Source organism: Rhea americana, unplaced genomic scaffold, assembly GCF_003343005.1.
Source record: "Rhea americana isolate MKP2758 unplaced genomic scaffold, rheAme1 scaffold_69, whole genome shotgun sequence".
Lineage (NCBI taxonomy): Eukaryota > Metazoa > Chordata > Aves > Rheiformes > Rheidae > Rhea > Rhea americana.
Genome location: NW_028186856.1, coordinates 1076702 through 1095713, shown reverse-complemented (window position 1 = coordinate 1095713; position 19012 = coordinate 1076702). Strand labels below are relative to the sequence as shown.

Genomic DNA, 19012 nt, shown 5'->3' with positions numbered 1-19012 from the left:
TTAGATGGTGGGGAATGTGAATTGCTGGGTCACCTTTATACTGTTGTCAAAACCCAGACCCTGCAGAGGACCCTTTCAAATCAGCGTGGTATAGAAGGAGAGGCAGGCTTTTCTGTTCTAGCTTTAGGAACTCACATGGAAAGGGTTTGGCCAGGGACGTCATTGTCATTAGACCTTTAACTATTAATGGCCATACCATTTCCCTACCAGGAACCTGCCAGTTTTTAGAAGTTTTTATTTATGAAAACAGATTAAAAAAACTCATTAACTGATGAGGTAAACACATCACTTTTTTGACAGTAGTGGGTAGGGGTTGGTTTTTTGTTCTTACTAGACAAATGTTTATTGTGGAAATTTTGGTGAGATGCATTTTACTTTTGAAGCAGATATGGCAGGGTTAGGCTTGGTGTCCTGTCATCTTTTCTCAAAGAGAAATTTATGATATAAGGTACAATAGAAGACTGAGATTTATGGCCTTTAAGGCCATTGTAAGTAGCTGCTTTAGTGATGACTTTCAGAGCAGTGCTGAAGCAAAACAGTACAGTAATCCTCAGTAATATAATTATGAGAATAGGAAGTAGGAATAGATCTTGTCTCAGAAATGGTCAGTTCAGATCCAATTGTACGGCTGTATCAACCGCTCTGTATTTGTAACCCCTCATATGACGGATGTGGGGAGAGAGCAGTTCTCATGATAGATCTGTGCATGTTGCAGATCATTAATAATAATATCCCAAGTCTGGTTCGTGAGCCTGTATTTGAAGAGCAGTAGAGGAATATCAGTGGTCCCCAGGAGGGCCACCAAGACTTGCAGGGGTGGGAAAACAAGCCTTTCAGAAAAGCTTAGTGATGGGGGGAGTTTATTAATCAGGGAAAAATGATGACCACTGGACAGGTCATCTCTTGCTCTGAAGTCTGGCTGTGGCAAGACTTACTAAGGACTGTAGTTGGAAATTACACTTTTAACACAATAAATCAGGCCTTTTCTGAACAACGAGCAGCCAGAACAGCTTTCCATAAAAGCATCTTTAAAAGTTTTAATGAAATGCACCTACTTTGTCACAGGGGCCAATGGGTGGTGATAATAGGGATGAAACTTGCAGTTAGATCATTCTTGTTGTGGCTCCTCAGTGACTTTGTCTTTATTGAGGAAATACTCAGTTTCATATCAGGCTATCTTGGCTTTCTGTTGAAAAAAATGAATAAGTAGTCTGTTATCTCAGTGTTGTGACCAAGTTGACTGACTATTTTGCTACGCTTCCTGAGAGTATTCTTAACATGTAGAGATTATATGCTTGAGTGAATGCTCTTTTCTTTCTTTCTTTCTCCCCACCCCCCAACTTCAGTTTCTGAAAATCCTACTCAGTGAAATCTGCTTTTAAAGCAGACTTAGCTACAGCAGATCAAGTTGTTGGGCATCTTCATCAAGCGCACAAAGTCAAATGATGACCAGTTCTTTCTCTGTACTCTCCACACTAAAAACTAGCACCTGCTTCCTGCTGGAGCTCGCAGYAAACTTCCAGGAACTTTCAGCTAGTTGTACAAAAACTTTGTGATGAATTGTGTGGGAGGAGTACGCATCAAAAAAGGACTTTAATCTGGTACAATATATTGGATGGTATAATCTTGTTTTAGAGGGAAAAATCTGTCTACATCTGTATCAGGATTTGACCATTGCTAACAGAACAATGGAATAATTACATCATGATCTCTTTGAATCTCCTGATAATAAAATATGTTGAATAAATTTTAAAATATAATAAACATAATAATAGACAGTAACTTATAAATGCATTATATAATTATACATTAAAATATAATAATTATATTTTAAAACATATTTAGGAATTTTTTCTAGTTATTGTTTTGATCTTTGTAAAAAAAAATATTAAAAAAAAAATTTCTAACAGAGACAGGCAAGTTGTGTTGTTTATCAGCCTAGGGAAGATGAGGAAAAACTTTTCTTAATTTCAAAGAAAAGTTCATTCTATTTTGTTATTATAAACTACTTTATATTGTGTATTTGTTATGTCATAATATGAAAATTGGATTTCAAAAATAAAATTCAAATTCCATTTTTCTTTTTCCCTCTCAGGTAGAAAGACATGACATGAATACCCTGAGCTTGCCACTTAACATTCGCCGTGGAGGCTCTGACACCAACTTAAATTTTGATGTTCCAGATGGGGTTCTAGAGTTTCACAAAGTTAAGCTCAGTGCAGACAGCTTGAAACAGAAGATCCTTAAGGTCACAGAACARATCAAAGTTGAACAAACAGCTCGAGATGGAAACGTGGCTGAGTATTTGAAACTAGTAAACAGTGCAGACAAACAGCAGGCTGGGCGCATTAAACAAGTCTTTGAGAAAAAGAACCAGAAATCTGCCCACTCCATTGCCCAGCTGCAGAAGAAATTGGAACAGTATCACAAAAAACTCAAGGACATTGAACAAAATGGATCCTCCAAAAGTACGAAGGATACGTCCAAGGATAACTTGAAAGATGCTCAGCATGGAAAGCTTCGTACATCTGGGCATGGAACTGAGAGCAGCAAATCGGGTGTGCCGGGTGTCTCCTTGACACCACCTGTCTTTGTTTTCAGCAAGTCTAGAGAGTTTGCAAACTTGATTCGAAACAAATTTGGTAGTGCAGACAACATTGCTCATCTCAAAAATAGCCTGGATGAATTTCGACCAGAAACCAGTTCTAGAACGTATGGTGGCAGCGCTACCATTGTGGCCAAACCAAAATATGTTAGTGATGACGAATGCTCAAGTGGTACCTCTGGCTCTGCAGATAGTAATGGGAATACTTCCTTCGGTGCTGCTGTGGCAGGCACCTTGGACAGCCAAGGAAAACTTTCCCTGATTTTGGAGGAACTAAGGGAAATTAAGGAGACACAGTCACAATTAGCTGATGATATCGAGAATTTAAAAACACAGTTTAAAAGAGACTATGGCTTTATTTCTCAAATGTTACAGGAGGAAAGATATAGGTACTCTTTTTTTTTCTTGCTTTTAAACTGTTCTCTTGAAATGAGTATAGGAACTATTCAGAAAGAGTAAATGTTTGTGTGGCCGGAGGGTGGTATACGTCAGAAACGAGGATAAAATAGTAACAAAATGTTCCACTGCTTCCAGTAACTGACAATACAGGTGTAACATTAATATTTCACATCAGATAACGTGGTGATTCTTTGCCTTTTGTCCAAAGCTTGTCTGAAAACTTTGCCACCTGACATCTTATTGGCATGTTGTATTATGTGAATATTATGTACAGGGGATGACAGTTGTTTTGTAACTAATGGAAGGCTTCTGATCTATTATAACTTGTAAATGATGATCATTCTACAGTGTAACAGAGCTGGCTTACAGCTGATAAGTACACCCCTACTCCTGAGCACCTTGTATGGACACTTCTTGGACACATCTAGTGGATGCAGCGTCACTGTGTGACGCGCTCCTGGTGTACCGCACTGCTGTGGAATGTGACTTTAAGTGCTGTAGCACAACTTCCTCTTGTGTTTGTTACTTGCTAGTTACCCCTTTGTCATCCACTGTGGGAAGTGAGATCTGTTCTACAAAGCGTTTGCACCTGTTGTATCTACATCCCACTTATTAAAGCAAGTGTTGATTCTACTACTTAGGTAATGGGCAAAACCTAATACTGTGAAACACARTATTTAGTATTTCCCATGTTTACAGTTCTTAAAACGCAGTGAAGGCCAGAGGTCAGATGGTGACACGAGAGAGGACACAAGACAGCAAATGTCCTACTGTGTTGCTTGGTATCATGAGAAGACAAGGTGGCCTTTTTGGACAGCTCACTGCCATTATGATCTCAGACTTCCTTTGCTATTTCCACAGTTACACAATTTTGCCTCCAGCTTTTTCTGTGCCATCTGCAGCATTTGCAGAAAAAATAWACCAAGTTACAAACTCACCAAAAATAATTTTAGTTTTCTGATGRTTTAGTTGAATTGGTTTACAATGCAGAGACATGCCAAAACAAGCTGCAGATGAATGACTGGACCTCGCAGAGARAGCACTGGAGGGACAGTTTTCCTTTCCGTTACTGGAGAGTTGTTAATTGGCTCAAGTTTGCTTGTGAAACCATATCATCTTGTTTGAATGAAGAGTAAGAAATGGGAAAATGTGAATCAGATACCCCAGCCTCTGGTATCCAGTTTATAAAATTTGCCAATGTTATACAAATATTTGCCCTTTAATGCCTACGGCCAGCAAGGAGCAGTCGCAAAAGTCTTTCAGTCTGCTGAATAAACATTTACAGAGGTGTTCCCGAAGTTTTTACCAGTTTCTCTCCTATGTACACTGTAATGCCAGTCAGTTGAAACCTTAGAGGTTACCTTTAGAAATGTCTAATTGTTGTCATGATTTAACATTACCTGAACAGAAAGCACTAAATATAAACTCTTTTTCCTGAAAAGATATGAAAGATTGGAAGACCAGTTAAATGATCTGACTGATCTTCATCAACATGAGACAGCAAACTTGAAACAAGAGCTAGCCAGCATAGAGGAGAAAGTGGCGTATCAGGCATATGAGCGATCACGAGATGTTCAGGTATTTTTTCCCTTTTCTTTGCTTATTATAGACTTTTAAAACTTTTTTTTTGTTCGTTTTGTGCTGTAAAACACATCTTTCTACATGTTTATATATAAAAGAATGTGGGGAAAGATTTAAACCCATATTTCGCCTGGTTTAAGATGAAAACCTAATACCTTTAAATCAGTGAGAGTTTCCATTTGTTTCGACRGACCCAGAATTGATAATACAGTCCAGAAAGACTTGCGGATGAAGAATGGCCTGAGTTTTAACTTCCTGCACCACAGGAACAGTGTCTTAACACAAAGCTGTTGCTCAGACTTTCTCCAATGTGTACTAATATTGCATGACAAAGTATAAATTGAGATTAAGGTAAAAAGTAAGAGAGTGTCAAACAATGAACAGATTTGCAGATCTGAAAATTACAATTTTAGAGTTTCAACCTATAGTCACAACAGCCCCTTTATTCAAAGCTGTAGGGTGTGTTCACCTCAAAGTAATTGGAAACTGTCATGTCTGGCTAATTATAGCCAGCAATAATTTCTATGTGTTTATTTTGAACAGCATGTGGTTATCCCTTTGCATGTTTATATTCAATCTAAGCAACTGATAGATAGAAATATTTCTACCCAAAGTCCAAGGGGGAAAAGATTGTTTTGCCTTATCTTACCATAAATTTTAAATTCACTAATGATGTAAGAAAGCTCAATGACTGTCCTCTTCTTTACTTGGATAGTAAAAAAAAAATAACCCTGTCCTATACATTCTGGTGTTCACATTTCTGAAGACAGAGGTACCAGCAGGCTGCTAGCAGATAGATTGAACTCTTTTCCGATTGCTATGAGAGTTAACCAGCTCTTGGGAATTGAGCGCGGAGAGTACTGAATCTAAGCGTATCACAGGCTTCTTTGTAAATTGGGAGGAGAGAGGTCTCTTGTACAGGACTCCTTTCTGAAGGCATCTCGAGGATATAAAAACTGAACGAGAGCAGAGATCTCCAGTCCAAGGGCTGTGGAGTGTTTGCTAACTCATGACCTGAGCCCTGGAGGGGTGTCAGAGGGGTTCAATTGTAAAACTAATTGAAGTGCTAAGTGGATGTAGCCTGCCTTCCTTGTATATCTGTGCAGTTGGGCTTGCTTAAACTTGTCTGTTTCGGGTTTGGCAAATAAGCTAAGATAGAGTGAAAGCATTTATGTTAGGGATATTTTAAGTAACAAGCTAACTTTGGAGTACCCCGTCCGGGGAGGGGGGGGAAGATTTCTTAAAATGCTTGTTCAGCTTCTCARTGCAGAACTTCAGGTACAATACTTCTGCAGATGGACTTCCTCTAAAGCAGYATAGATGATTTGAGAATAAAGTTAGAGAGGAAGGAAGGCCTGAAAAGCTCTTTAGCATGTAGAAGAGCACATGTTAACCCTAAGGGAATTTGTGCCGTCTACTGAGAACTGTCTTCTATATGATATTACTAATTGCTAAAACAGTGAAAGTAAACTGCCTTTCAGAGGGTGCTGTTTTGCTTTACATCTTGACCCAAATTAGTAGCTCATGGTTGCCTAAAGGGAGACGTCTTCCCAGCTCTATCTTCCCCCTGCTCCTGCTGGCTGCCTTGCACTGACTTTGGTGCTTGGCTGATCACACAGTAAGCAAGTTCAACTCACTAACAGGGTGACTGGAGTTTGCAGCTGGGAGTGGGGAAGGAGGTAGGGAAACTGGAGTGTAATTTTTCTCTTTTAGGTGCTGGCAAAGGATTATGTTGGGTTGACCCATCTTATGAAACTACAGCCTTACAGTGTATTTACATAATGGTACCCAAGACATCTCAAGGAGAAAATCATATTTTGGCAAGTGAAGTAGTTAAAAAAAWTTTCCATGTTTGACTTTGAGAGGGTTTGAGTGCAGAGTTAGCAATTTAGGAACTATTTTATTTAAGGAACGTTTTTAGTACACCTCCAAGCAGAAGAATGAGGTCTGTGTTCTTTAAAACAAAATGTCAGGTAGAAAATGTCCTGACAGACATCAGAGAAAGTCCTGTAAGATGAAAGAGCGTTGCCACAGGATTCTCATCTGTCATTCCCTCCATGGGGAGGTCGGAGCTCTCATGACCGAGGAAAATAACGTACTTGAAATTTCCTGTGCCTTCAGTATAGACCAGTTAGAAACTAAGCAATGTAGACCCAGAGGGACCTGAGAAGCTGCATAATAGCAAGACAGACTCCTAAGGCATGTTCATTGTCTACAGATTTAAAAACAAGCCTGATGAGTATGGCAGACAAATACCAGACCACTAAAGCAAAATGTAGAAGTTGAAGTTAAGGAGAATGGTGCAGTGAAAACACATTTTACTTGCTTAGTCGACTGAAGTTTCAAGCAAAACCTTCACACAGCACTTAAAGCTTTGCTGTTGGATATGCTTAGTGGAGATCTTGTCCCTACTTAGCTGGCTGACCAGTCAGCTAAAGCTGCTTTGAATTCACTAACAAGAGATCCGAGTTCTGTCTCTAGAGAAGTCTGTTTTGTTAGTGTGCTCAAACCAAGCCTTCACTAAATTCTGTTCCAGTAATATGAGGCCACTGACCTTTTGTATGAGAGCACAGATGTAAAGAGTGAGAGACTTTGTTTTCTAAGCCCACCTCTGAGAGAAGAGTATTGAATTTTTTCTGCAAGATGTTCTGGATGGGAGTATTGTCTCTGCTCTCCCTATGTTGCAGCTCAGCTGTCAGAAGTTGAGATCCCTGGGACCAGGAGAGCAGGCTAGGAGGAGTGTGACTGGAGCTTCATAGCTAGGACACGGAACTTGGAAAAGGCAGACCAGCTCTCAGGATTTGTATATGTATGWTTTACATTAGACAGTCATCGGCTACAAAGCAGAGCCCCAAGACTCTTTCATGCCGTTGGCCGCTCTGGTTGTGTGCAGAGCGTATGCAGTAGTTTCAGGCTCTCAACCCTTCTTCCAAGAGTGGCCAAATATAATCTGAGATGCCTAAACTTATGGAGCAGAAGAGGAGGATGTATTCACAAGCCTGGCAATAGAAGGCTTCCTCCATTAGTAATCATGAGACTAGTCTCCCACTTGTGTTTTGCCTTGCATATCTGATCATAATGCATTCTGTGTTTCAGCAAAATCAGAATATACAATTTTCAAATTCTTATTATTATAGTTTATACTGGAGGGTTCTAGGCATGGCTGAAAGCTGTTTGGTGTGACTCGGATTCATATCCTTGACAGATAACCTGCATGCTGTACACTTAGGGTATGGACTAATGAGCCTTCATGCTGACAGAGGAAGAGGGCAATCTCCTACTAAGAACATAATCCCAGCACTGTAATATGGGTGGCTTTCAGAACAAAAGTAATGTAGACCTGAGTGATGGTGTAAACCCAACAGTACAAGTTGCACAGTAGATTTAATTAGTATCACAGCAAGCCAGTACTACCCTAATATTTTCTATAGTGTATGCAAAGAAACTAACTTTGATGCTGTTTTAATACAGTGAAAGTTGCCATGGCAACAGCTTTCACAGTACTTTATCTCATCAGTAGATACAGGAAACAAGCTATCATGAACATTAGAGCTGTGATACTTTTCTCAAGCACGAGAAATGGAAATACTGCATTTTTGAAAATGCTGTCATATTTAATTATGCCTGAGCAGGCAGTGATACATACATACAGGTATATATTTATTTTAAAAAGTTGGTGGTTCATTCAAATTTGAGGAGTCTGTAATAAATTATACTTTCTAATCTAGCTAAGGGATGACTCCACAGCTAAAAAGGGAAAAGCATTATGTTGAAATACAGTTGCTCTGATTCTTGTTTTCTATTATCTCCAGGAAGCCTTGGAATCATGCCAGACCCGGGTTTCAAAGCTGGAGCTCCATCAGCAAGAACAGCAAGCGCAGCAGTCTGAAACGGTTAATGCCAAAGTGCTCCTGGGGAAATGTATAAATGTTATCCTGGCCTTCATGACTGTCATCTTAGTGTGTGTCTCTACTATTGCAAAGTTCATTGCTCCTATGATGAAGAGCCGTTTTCATATCATCTGTACTTTTTTTGCAGTGACTCTGCTGGCAATATTTTGTAAAAACTGGGATCATATCATTTGTGCTATAGAACGGATGATTATACCAAGATGAAGCTGCTGGTCTGACTGTTCTTTTTTCTTTTCTTCCCCTCCTCTCCTGTTTTTTTAAGAAGTGCTGTGCATAAACAAGCTGTCTTTACTTTTTGTCTGTTTAAATCTGCAGACTGGATGAAAAACACTACAAAGTCTTGGACTTTAAGGTATAAATACATAAATGCATACTTTTGGCAGTCAGTTGCCTATTTAGTCAGATTGTTTCTAATTGGCTTTGTCTGTGATTAACTGCTCACTTGTGTCAGTCTTCTGTCTTAATCCAACTGTTTTTCCACTTTACAAACCTACAACCACAGAAAGTGTGATGTCTTGGGAGAGATCCAGGTAAYTGGAAGTATAAAGTGTGCTTTTTACTGGAACAGAGGGAAAAGATATGATTAGGAGGGAGCACATTATAAAAGTGCATCAGCCCTGTCAGACAGATGAAGTAATCTTCTCTCTGAATTCAGTTAGAATGGCAAGACAAATTATAGTCAATATATATTTCTTGATTCTAAATGATTAGGTATCTGTATATGGGGATTCTAGTTTTCAGGAGCAGCAGAACTTGATGCTCATGCCAGTARTCCTTTGCACAGAAATCTTATTTTTTCAAAAGTTAGAGCAGTGATAAATGTGGACTACAGTTAGTTATTGTTCTCTCCTGGCACTCTTCCTTATCACGCTCAGGAAATATGTAAATGTGGCATAAGGCTTCCAAAGACGATAAACTGAATGACAAGATTTCCACGTCACTTTGTTAAAGGAGTAAAGAAGGGAGACAAAAGYGCTCACTTACTTCAAGCACTGCAACTTGCAAGGGGAAAGAAGTACACAGGAAGGCAATGCTTAGGTTAGCCTTTGTTAGCACGGACTTGTTGGGATTCTCTGACTGAATGCAAAGCAGATAAGTGATGGGACTCCAGGTACAGTGGATTTTTTCTCTTATGACAGATTAAGGGATGTGGAAGACGCATGGGGAAACAGGTCCACAGAGGAGAAGGGAGTTAAACTTCTGTATATAATAAAAGCACTGTGCAGACTCTCTTGATAAGTTTAATGAAAATAATGTGTTAGTATACAGTCCACTACAGTCCACACAGGGTTGGTTTTGTTTTCTTAATGGAATTTATTTTGCTTGATCTAAGAACTACAAAAAAGTTTCCCTGGAATCCTTTGACTATTTCCCAGCCATAATGTAAAATAAGATCTTAAATAAAATCAGATTTCTTCTTCACCCTGTTTTTTTTTTTTTAAAAAAAAGTCTCTACTTATTTGATATTCAGTGTTACTTATTTTTAAAAGTAATTACCATGACAGATTGTTTTTATTTTAGTTGCAGTATTTGTTATGCAGTTTTTACTGGGGGNTAAAAATAATTACATTTAAGTTTTAAGAAATTTCGAAAAGGATTGATTATTCACCCTGTTTTTTTTTTTTTAAAAAAAAGTCTCTACTTATTTGATATTCAGTGTTACTTACTTTTAAAAGTAATTACCATGACAGATTGTTTTTATTTTAGTTGCAGTATTTGTTATGCAGTTTTTACTGGGGGGGGGCGGGGAACGGGACTGTTTGATGTGTGTATTCTACTCAAGTGCAAGAGTTGGTGTAGAAGTTCAGAAATGGAGTAGGGGGGCTGAAGGGCAGGGGACAAGGGGCAGTACTTTGGCATTTTACCACTATTGGATTAACAGTGAATGTAGTCACTTTCTGTGGCTTCAGGAACTGAAGGAAGAACAGAGTTAATGGCATAAATAGTGAAATGACTGAGCACTTAGAAAATGGTATTAAAACACTTAAATCATTAAAAGAATTCCTGATATGTGCAATGTCTTTGAACACAGAAATGGGGAAGGCTTGTGCCTGGCTTGCAGGCACAGGAAATGGATCACATCAGGCACACCCATGTTATCCTAACCCAGCCCTGCCCAATCTTCAGAGGAAGGTAGAAGGGAAAGCAAAAGAAAAAAAAAATCTTGTTGAGAGTGCTACAACTTTGTAAAGCCCAAACTTATCAGTTGGTTTATCCCTGGCTGTGTCAGGAAGAATTACTATATAGATACAGTCTTATTTTTCTTGGTGTATTTTTTCTTTGAATAAAACTGGATTCTGCCTTTCCTCCTGTATTCTTAGGTATCATACCCCTGAGAAGGGAAACAGGCATTGCGTTAAGTGTCTGTCTGAACCGGTGCATGTGCTGCTGCTGGGTTTCTTCCCATGCCTACTATCCCATTTAGGTGCTGTGTGCATGCACCGCAGCAAGCTTTCACCCTATCTACCAACTATCTGCACTTAGCCTCCTTTTACAGCCAGCTGATAAACTGAGATTGCTTCTGCTGATACGAGCTCATAAACTTATCTTCACAGGAAACTCTCTTCCATAACATTAAAAATATTTTAAAAAGTAGCAGCTCTTTTCTGACCTTTCCATCACAAGAAAGGATTTCCCTTGGTTTGTTTATATGCTCTTTTGATGTATCATAAGATCATCTTGGTCCTTTTTATTGTTGTAAAACAATACATTTCCATTTTCATTCTTGAAAAGGTAATTAATATTTTTTATAGTCTGTACTTTCCACTTCTTCAGCCAATAAGCATATTTTATTTTCAAAATCCTTCCCCTCCCCCCCTTTTTTTTGCTAAATGATGTCTTTTGCTAAACTCCACCAGCCATTTTATTATTCACCCTGTAATGTTCATTTTCTTACTCACCTGGACCACAAAATTATATATACATTACAAAAATCAAGAGTCTCGCCACTGATCTTGAGAACTCTTTGACTCTTCATGGTGCTCTCTTGCCCTTCTTTATTATAATCTGCATTCTTCTGCTCAGTTTGCACAGCTGCATTCTGGGTGAGCATTTGATGAAACACGATTTGTATTGCATGTTGGTAAACACATTCTGGAGGGGACGTGCAAGAAAGAGATAGCATGTGTTAGTAATTTTTACTTGAGAAAAAATCCTTTGCCTGTTGCCTTTTTAAAGATATAATCCTCCTATTGCTAGTGTACAGAATAGTAAAAACAATGTCAGTTAGTCTCAAGGTCAGACAGGAAGACGACCTCCAATCTCTAAAACACATTAGTTGTTTTTTTTTCATAACAAAAGAGTTTGGTATGGTACAACTTGGGGTCATGACGGCTTCTACTCCAAGGTCATTCCAGTACAACACTRGAAGATGACCTTGCTACAAACAGAGAATGGAGCATAAAATCAATGAGCCAATGAGGTTAAAAGACAGTAAAACTGCTATAGTTTTACTCAGCGTAGGGCTGCAGTGCCGGGGCTCTGCTGAGCTGACAAATGAGCTCATCACCTGTGGGGAGAGGGAGTTCTCCCTTCTCCTCTCCCAAATTCCCCTGCCCATGGCTTACCACATGCTGGAGTGTGTTGCAGTCTGCTCCATGTCGCTTTAGTTCACTAGACCGGAAGGAAACGAACCCAGCAGAAGAGGTGGCCTGTTCTCTGCCACAGTTAGAGACTCAGGAAGTGGATCCCAGAGAATGGATCTCACGTGCGCCAACACTGGCGGTGAAAGTGGGAACCAAGCCGGCCTCCTTTGGCTCCAGCAAATCGTCAGCTGCCCCAGAGCAGTGTTTGAGGCAGCCTCTGCAGCAGAATGGTGGTGTGCCTGTGAAAGAAMGGCTCCTACTTGCTTTAGTACACAGGGAGCAGACACCAACAGCAATAGGATGTGGCAGCACAAGGTAGCAACCTGCACATGTACCCGGCCCAAGGGCAGGCTSTAGGCTGGGCTAGCCTGGGCTGCTCTGACTGCACTATCAGCATCACTTGAGTAGGGTAGGCTGCAGCATGCACGAGGGTTCCCAGCTGGGCTGCAGCGAGACCTTTACTTGCTGTGAAGGTATACGTAGGCCACCCCAAACAACAGCAGCTGCAAGATGTCTCAGTGAAAACTTTGTTCAACTTCTCAATGAATTAAACATCTTCTGTGGTATAGCACTTGCATTTGTGTTCTCATACAACATGTTAAACATCACTCCAATTATATTCGTTCCTTTTTTTTTTTTTTTTTTTTTTTTTTTTTTTTTTTTTTTTTTTTTTTTTTTTTTTTTTTTTTTTTTTTTTTTTTTTAATGAGCCTCCTCATAACTCCCACTCAACAAAAATTGCCAGACTGTCTTTTCTGCTTCATACTGCCTGGCAGTCAAGTACTTCACTTTGACAGTAGTTCTCTAACTAAYCAGGCCTTCTGTTAATTGTAAATGCCTACGGATGCTGTATAGGCATTTTGCAATTGTTTTGCTCAAAGCCTTCTGGAGACTTAGCTTCTCAGGAAGGTTAGCATGATTTTCCTGAACTTCTTCCATTTCAGCATCTAGGTCTAAATCAGTTTCTTCTAAAATTTTTACCATGGATCTCTTCGCTAGCTTCCAAATATAATTCCATTAGTGATGAACAATGAATTAAACTAGGTCTCATTCAGTGCTATAACTAAATTCTTTCTGCTGTGTTATGTGCATTTGAGTAACTTCTCATTTTACTGTACTCCTGTGATGTCTACTTGTTCTGATCTCTTAGAGGAGCCCTACCAAATCTAACTACTTTTTGGTTTACYGGCAAAATACTCTGTATTATGTAGTTCCTCTGCTGCAGGACCATCTATATACAGAGCTGATATCTGCACTACATGAAGGATATTTAAAAGCCAGTGTTTTTATTTTAACAAAATCACAAATACATGTATGGGGTATAAAAATTCCATAGCTGAARGCAATTTGCTGTAGCAAAGGAATACAACCCAATGACTAGAAGCTGAAACTAGACAAATCCAGAGTAAGCACAAAATTTAGTTTTGTAATCATAGCTACTAAAAAACATTAAATTAAAATTTTTGAGTTCTTATTTAAGTTGAATGCTCCTGTTCAAAAATTAATCAGTTCAGGCTTGTGTTAGATACAAAGTCAACTGCATAATCACGGTAGTGCTTTCTTGCTTAAAAACAAAGAAACAAACAAACAAACAAAAAAAACCTCCACAGAAGAAATTAGCTGGAAAAAAAAACCACTCAAACTTGTTGCTTTTAGTTAGCATGGCATCTCTTTAAACCAAACCCATTTCCACTGTGATATATACATTTTACTTCTGGATTCAAAGGTACAGCAGAAGGTAAATACAGATTAATGTAATTAAACATTTATTTGGATAACAATTTAATCATTTCTAAAAGTCCATCTAACAATAGCAATCAGAARAGTTTACTGTCCTGTTTTTTTAATCAAGCAAGTTTTTAATCTGCTTTTTCATTTACTGTGATGTCACAACATGGACTTTATTTAATTATACTGCTCCCTTTTTAAAAGACAGTATTTAAGTGCTGAAGCTTAGGAGAAGGTTATAAAAGGCCTGTTTCCAAATAAAATTTCAGTGGTCTCAGATGCTGAGTAGAATCCAGGAGAAAATCACACAATTTTAAATTGCAGCAGTTAAAGACTAAGAAAATTTTATTTTCTGTTAACAGAATTGCTTACTCTCCCTGAAAGCACTACAAAAATCTAACTTTGGGAGACCTGACAAAATGCTGTATATAAAGACTGCATGCAGAATACTCAAAATATCTAATATTGTTGATTTACTCTATGTATAGTGTATTCATTTGTACTGTTGTTGGAAAGTTTTGCACAATGTAACCTTTTTCTTTTTTTGCGAATCTGGGCCTAGTAGTACAGATGTGTACCAAAAAATGTCTGTTTTAGTTGACTTAAATTAATTGTCTTAGCGTGTAATCTACTGTGTTTCTCACATGATTTTCATTTTGTGCAGCACTATGGAAAGATGCAACTACTAAAATACAATTTTTGTATATTTTGTTGTGTTGTCATGACTGCCTCTAAGGTGCCATTAACATTTTATAAATAAATATATTTATGGTTACTTGACGGTGAAAGTTCAGTTTCTTAAACTTACTGTCCGATCACTCAAACTCAAGTCTCAATGCTTTATCAATAACAAAATTGCTCAAATTAAGAATAAGCTCTAGCTTTAAAATAGAGACAAAATGGTCAGATACCAATGGTGAGCATTCTGTTCTGCTGCAGTTTTGATCAAAACTGGTATTTTGAGTTTTATTTACAGCTATGACATGGAAAAGCTGCAAACGTCAAGAAGGTATCATCACTGTTCTTCTCCAGAGCTAGTGTGAACATGCTATGCAAACATGATTTTATTCTGCCAAGCAGTTGGACTCATTTTCGATTATTCTTGCAGAAAACTGAATTAGAAACCTAAGCTGAAATTTTAATGTTATTTTCAGAAAACTGTTACTACTTAGTCATGTGTAAAAATCTAATACTGTTATGCCTAGTGGTCACCATAGCTGATATGGAGCAAAATATCTGCATTTATTTTTTATAAGAGGGAGGTCTTGCCAACCAGCACTGGCAGCTGTTGGGAATGACATCATTTTTACAACAAGAACAGAGTAGAAACAGTGCAGTAATGGTGTTTTGCTTGCACACATCACACCCCTGCTTTTGGAGGAAATAGCATACAGTAGTTCCCCTGTCATCAGCAGACCGTCCAAGAACTTGTCACACAGTTTGATGCAAACGCTTGGACTCTAACTTCTACATTAAAGCTACCTGATTTCACAAACATCAGGTTCCCCTTCAACTGCTAATAACTTTTGTCCACTTCTGACAAGGGCTGAATAGTTTCTGCAAAGACACTGGCAAACAAACCTAAAAAAAGGTGTATCACCAGTCATCAGTTCTCCAACTTCTTCATAACTCAGATTTTGAAGAGTTACATAGCCTAGTAACTGTTTTAGCACCCAAAAATAGAAAGGCAGAGAAGAAAAATATAATTGTACTTTCTTAACTTAGTTTAGAAAGAGAAGTGTCGTTCGTAGCTAAGTATGGCGGTTACCGTTTGGTGTTAGCAATCACTGGATGAGGCATCTGACAAATAACCTCCACCATCACTATATACTAAATACACTTCATAAACTGTCTCATGCCTTAAATCTATTGATGCCCTATATGCTAAAATATACAAAGAATTATATTCTAGCCCCACTGAAGTCAATGGCAAAACTCCCTCTGAATTCAACTGGGAAAGCCTTTTATTGCAGCACTGACATTTAAGAGCAATGGCATCTTCTTACTGAAAATATTACTTTTTCCTCAATCTACACACAATAATCTATGGTTTTAGCTTCTCCAACAAAAATTGCACATTCCTTGGTTACAGCCATCTCTGCCACAATTGAATGGTACTATCTACGCAACACMTCAGGCTCTGCTGACTCAGAGGCTGAATACAGCTTGCACTCCCAATATTAATTTCCTCATTTGGCCTATATCCTGTTAAATTGAATTGAGGTCAAGGTGACATAAACTAAGCATGGATTAAACTATAGGTATGAACAGCTGCATGTATGTACAATGGCAATATCCCTCTCTAAGGATATGCTGCTGGGTTACAGGAGCTTGAGGATTTATCTAAYACCTGTTTTCAGCTTCCTCAACTGAGGGAGAAAAGAAGTCTAAGTGAGCTTCAAACTCATCAAGACACTTCTTGACCAGACTTACCTATTATCTATCTTAACCCAAACAGTGCATCTGCAAAACTCAGATATCTGATATAATCATGGAGTGCTATACTGACTTTACTTTTCTTCATATACTCCCTTCTCTGTGTGAGGGTGATCTTCACTGCTTTGTGAAAATGCTGATCCTAATATAAGAACTAATATAAGATAGCATTTAAAGAGATATAAATAATTTCTAATACTGTAAACCAAAAACACTGAGGGTATCTACATGGATTCTCTTTACTTTTAGTTGAGCCCCACAGTGCTACGTAGAGTATTTTAAAGAGACTTTACAGTTTTGTAGAATAACCTAGCACCATATGCAGCTGCATGGATTTCTAGTCTCAGGAAAAACCTGGGTTTTGAGAGATATCTTAAAAAGGAGAATTTGTCACTGCCCAAATTCAACATATTATAAAGGTATTATTCCTACTAAAGGTATTATTACGTGTTACGTGCTAGCCTAATTAGCAGTTAGACTGACTGACAAAGAAAAAACAAACAAATCCCAATATGTTTTCCCTTTCCCTAGAAAATCAGTTTCCTTTCACAGTTTTCTTTCAAATTTTTTCCATTTGACTTGTAATATTTATAATCCTCATTTTCAAGCCTTTTCCCCACTTCCTGCTATCTAGCTTTATCTCCTTCGACCTTCTTTTCCCTCTGCTATATTCATATACCCAAAGCATCTGCTTGTTACTCCTCCTCCTCTTAGCTACCTCCTCCTTGGGCCCTTGGACTTCATCTTGGCTCTTGCTTTTTGTCTCTTTTCCCTGGCAGCATTCTACAAGATTCCCAGGTCAAGCCCAACTCAAGTCACTAYAGAAGCATCAGTTTTAAGGCAATCAAAAGTAGAAGACTCTCAGCATTGTCTCCTGCACTGTTGTGAGGCATGGGGAGAGAAAGTCGCTGTGATGGGTAAGAGCACCATTTCTACCCCTGCCACGAAAGTGCTAGCTAGTAGGTGATTAACTGAAATAGCCCTACTCAGTGAGCCTCAAAAGAAAGTAAGTTCCTTTTTTGATCATGGTGAAAAATATGGAGGCAAAAATGAAATAACATGATTTCCATGATCTTGAGTCCTCCTCTTAGGATATGGTTCCACTATGGAAATGCCTACATAAAAACTGCGCTATTCAATATGTGAGCTGGCAATAGACACCCAATCCTGTCTTTTGACTTTAGGAAGTTAAATAACTTTAGAGTTTAAAAATTTTACCTCCTTTATGACCTATGCAGGGGTCATACTGAGTGACCTAGATTCCTGACTTCATGCTTATCATGCAAATTAATTGCCTGCCATAGGTTATAGCTGTATAACCCTATAGACAGGCACAGACAATACCAAAGAAAGGATCTGGGCCATTGCACCATTCCTGTTAACAAAGCTRTACAAGGAAGGAAGGATAGCGCATTTGCATAGATGCGATCATCATTAAAATCTACACAACATACAGGTAAAACCAMAGCATCATCAACTTGTACATAGTCAATTTATAAGTGAAATAAGTACCTCAGTAGTGTTAAGTGAAATACCATACTCCTGTTATTGTAGTGATGGAAGCAGCTAACATGTTTCAGCTACCTTCTTAGATAAGCTTACAACCACCTCTAGGGGAGCTAACTGTAATTATAATTCTTTGTCCAGACCTGTATAAGGCCATTGGCCATACTGAATACTTGGCTTTTTTCTCTTTTTCCTTAGGGGGCACATTATAAAATACTAGTTGAAGCTAATTTTAATCCTTGTTAAAGGCCTGTTAATCTTATTAAGGAAGCAATATTGGTCGGGATGATTAATTACCTTTCTTAGTCAAAGACATTTTAGAGATAAATTGATAAACAGCTTACTAGAAGATATTGCTTACATTTCAACTGCTCTTGCTAGTTGGTGTCAGTTAGAAAATGGTAATCGTCAGCAATACCATGGCATTATTTTTAAGTAGCTTCATAAAATATTCTTCTTGGTATTAATAACTTGACTATAATTAGCATTATTGAATACACAATATAATGCATATACTTCTTTATCATTAAAAGCCTTAGATCAACATTTTCATAAATTTCATAATTCTTTACAGTATGTGCTTAAATCTCCATCAACACTGCATGATATTTTTCTCTCTCCTTCCAAAGGACTGCAATGATTGGTAAATGACTTTGTGAAATTCAGTACAGAAAMTTGAACTTGCTATGCAGTAACATTCAAGATGCATTTTTACAATATACCACATTCAGCATAGTTCTGGTATTCTCATACAGGGACGTCTCTCAAATTACTACCTGCAAATTAATCAACAAAAAAGGATGAAAGCTTTCCTCCTATGCTATCTCTACTGCAATTAATAACCACAGACATAAGTTAGGACAAAAACACAGGAACCCTCGATTTAGTTTTTCACCTGCCACAGTAACCTTCTTTTGAAGGGGTCTGTGGACAAGCGTTAATTCGTACCATAATACTGCACGTGTGAGCAGGGACTGGCCGTAACCGCCGTGGTGTCCTACAGAGAACACTGCAAAGACGATTCCCTGTTGGGAAGGCAAAGACGAACCGATGGAAGCGATGAGACACCAGCCGTGCGGGGAACGAAGAGGCCACCGCGCGCCTCACGGCGGTGCCCCTCACCGCGAGCCCCGAAGAAGGGSCGGAAGGGCCGAAGCGCGGCAAAACGCCACCCGCCGTAACAGCCCCTAACGGCTGTTAACGTCCGCGCCGCTCTGCGCACGCGCGCCGGGCGGCCCCGCCCAGCGGACAGCCTCCCCGCGG

General features: G+C 38.8%; 1 protein-coding gene and 1 long non-coding RNA gene across 5 annotated transcripts in view; one reads left to right on the top strand and one right to left on the bottom strand.

The window, feature by feature from the left end:
• Window positions 1-9931, top strand: part of TMCC3 (transmembrane and coiled-coil domain family 3) — a 143937-nt gene extending 134006 nt beyond the window's left edge. For all 4 annotated transcript variants that reach the window (XM_085321223.1, XM_085321220.1, XM_085321221.1 and 1 more), the window contains exons 2-4: window positions 2096-2994; window positions 4447-4582; window positions 8398-9931. In XM_085321223.1, coding sequence (XP_085177349.1) covers window positions 2111-2994; window positions 4447-4582; window positions 8398-8700 — 1323 coding nt within the window. In that variant the 5' untranslated portion in view covers window positions 2096-2110 and the 3' untranslated portion in view covers window positions 8701-9931. The remainder of the gene's footprint in view (window positions 1-2095; window positions 2995-4446; window positions 4583-8397) is intronic.
• LOC146586409 (uncharacterized) lies at window positions 1057-18932 on the bottom strand. The gene is made up of 3 exons (XR_014897809.1): window positions 18698-18932; window positions 11397-11589; window positions 1057-1186 (listed from the first exon to the last, which is right to left on the bottom strand). It is a non-coding gene; the product is annotated as an uncharacterized LOC146586409 (long non-coding RNA).
• Between the last annotated feature and the right edge of the window lie 80 nt (window positions 18933-19012).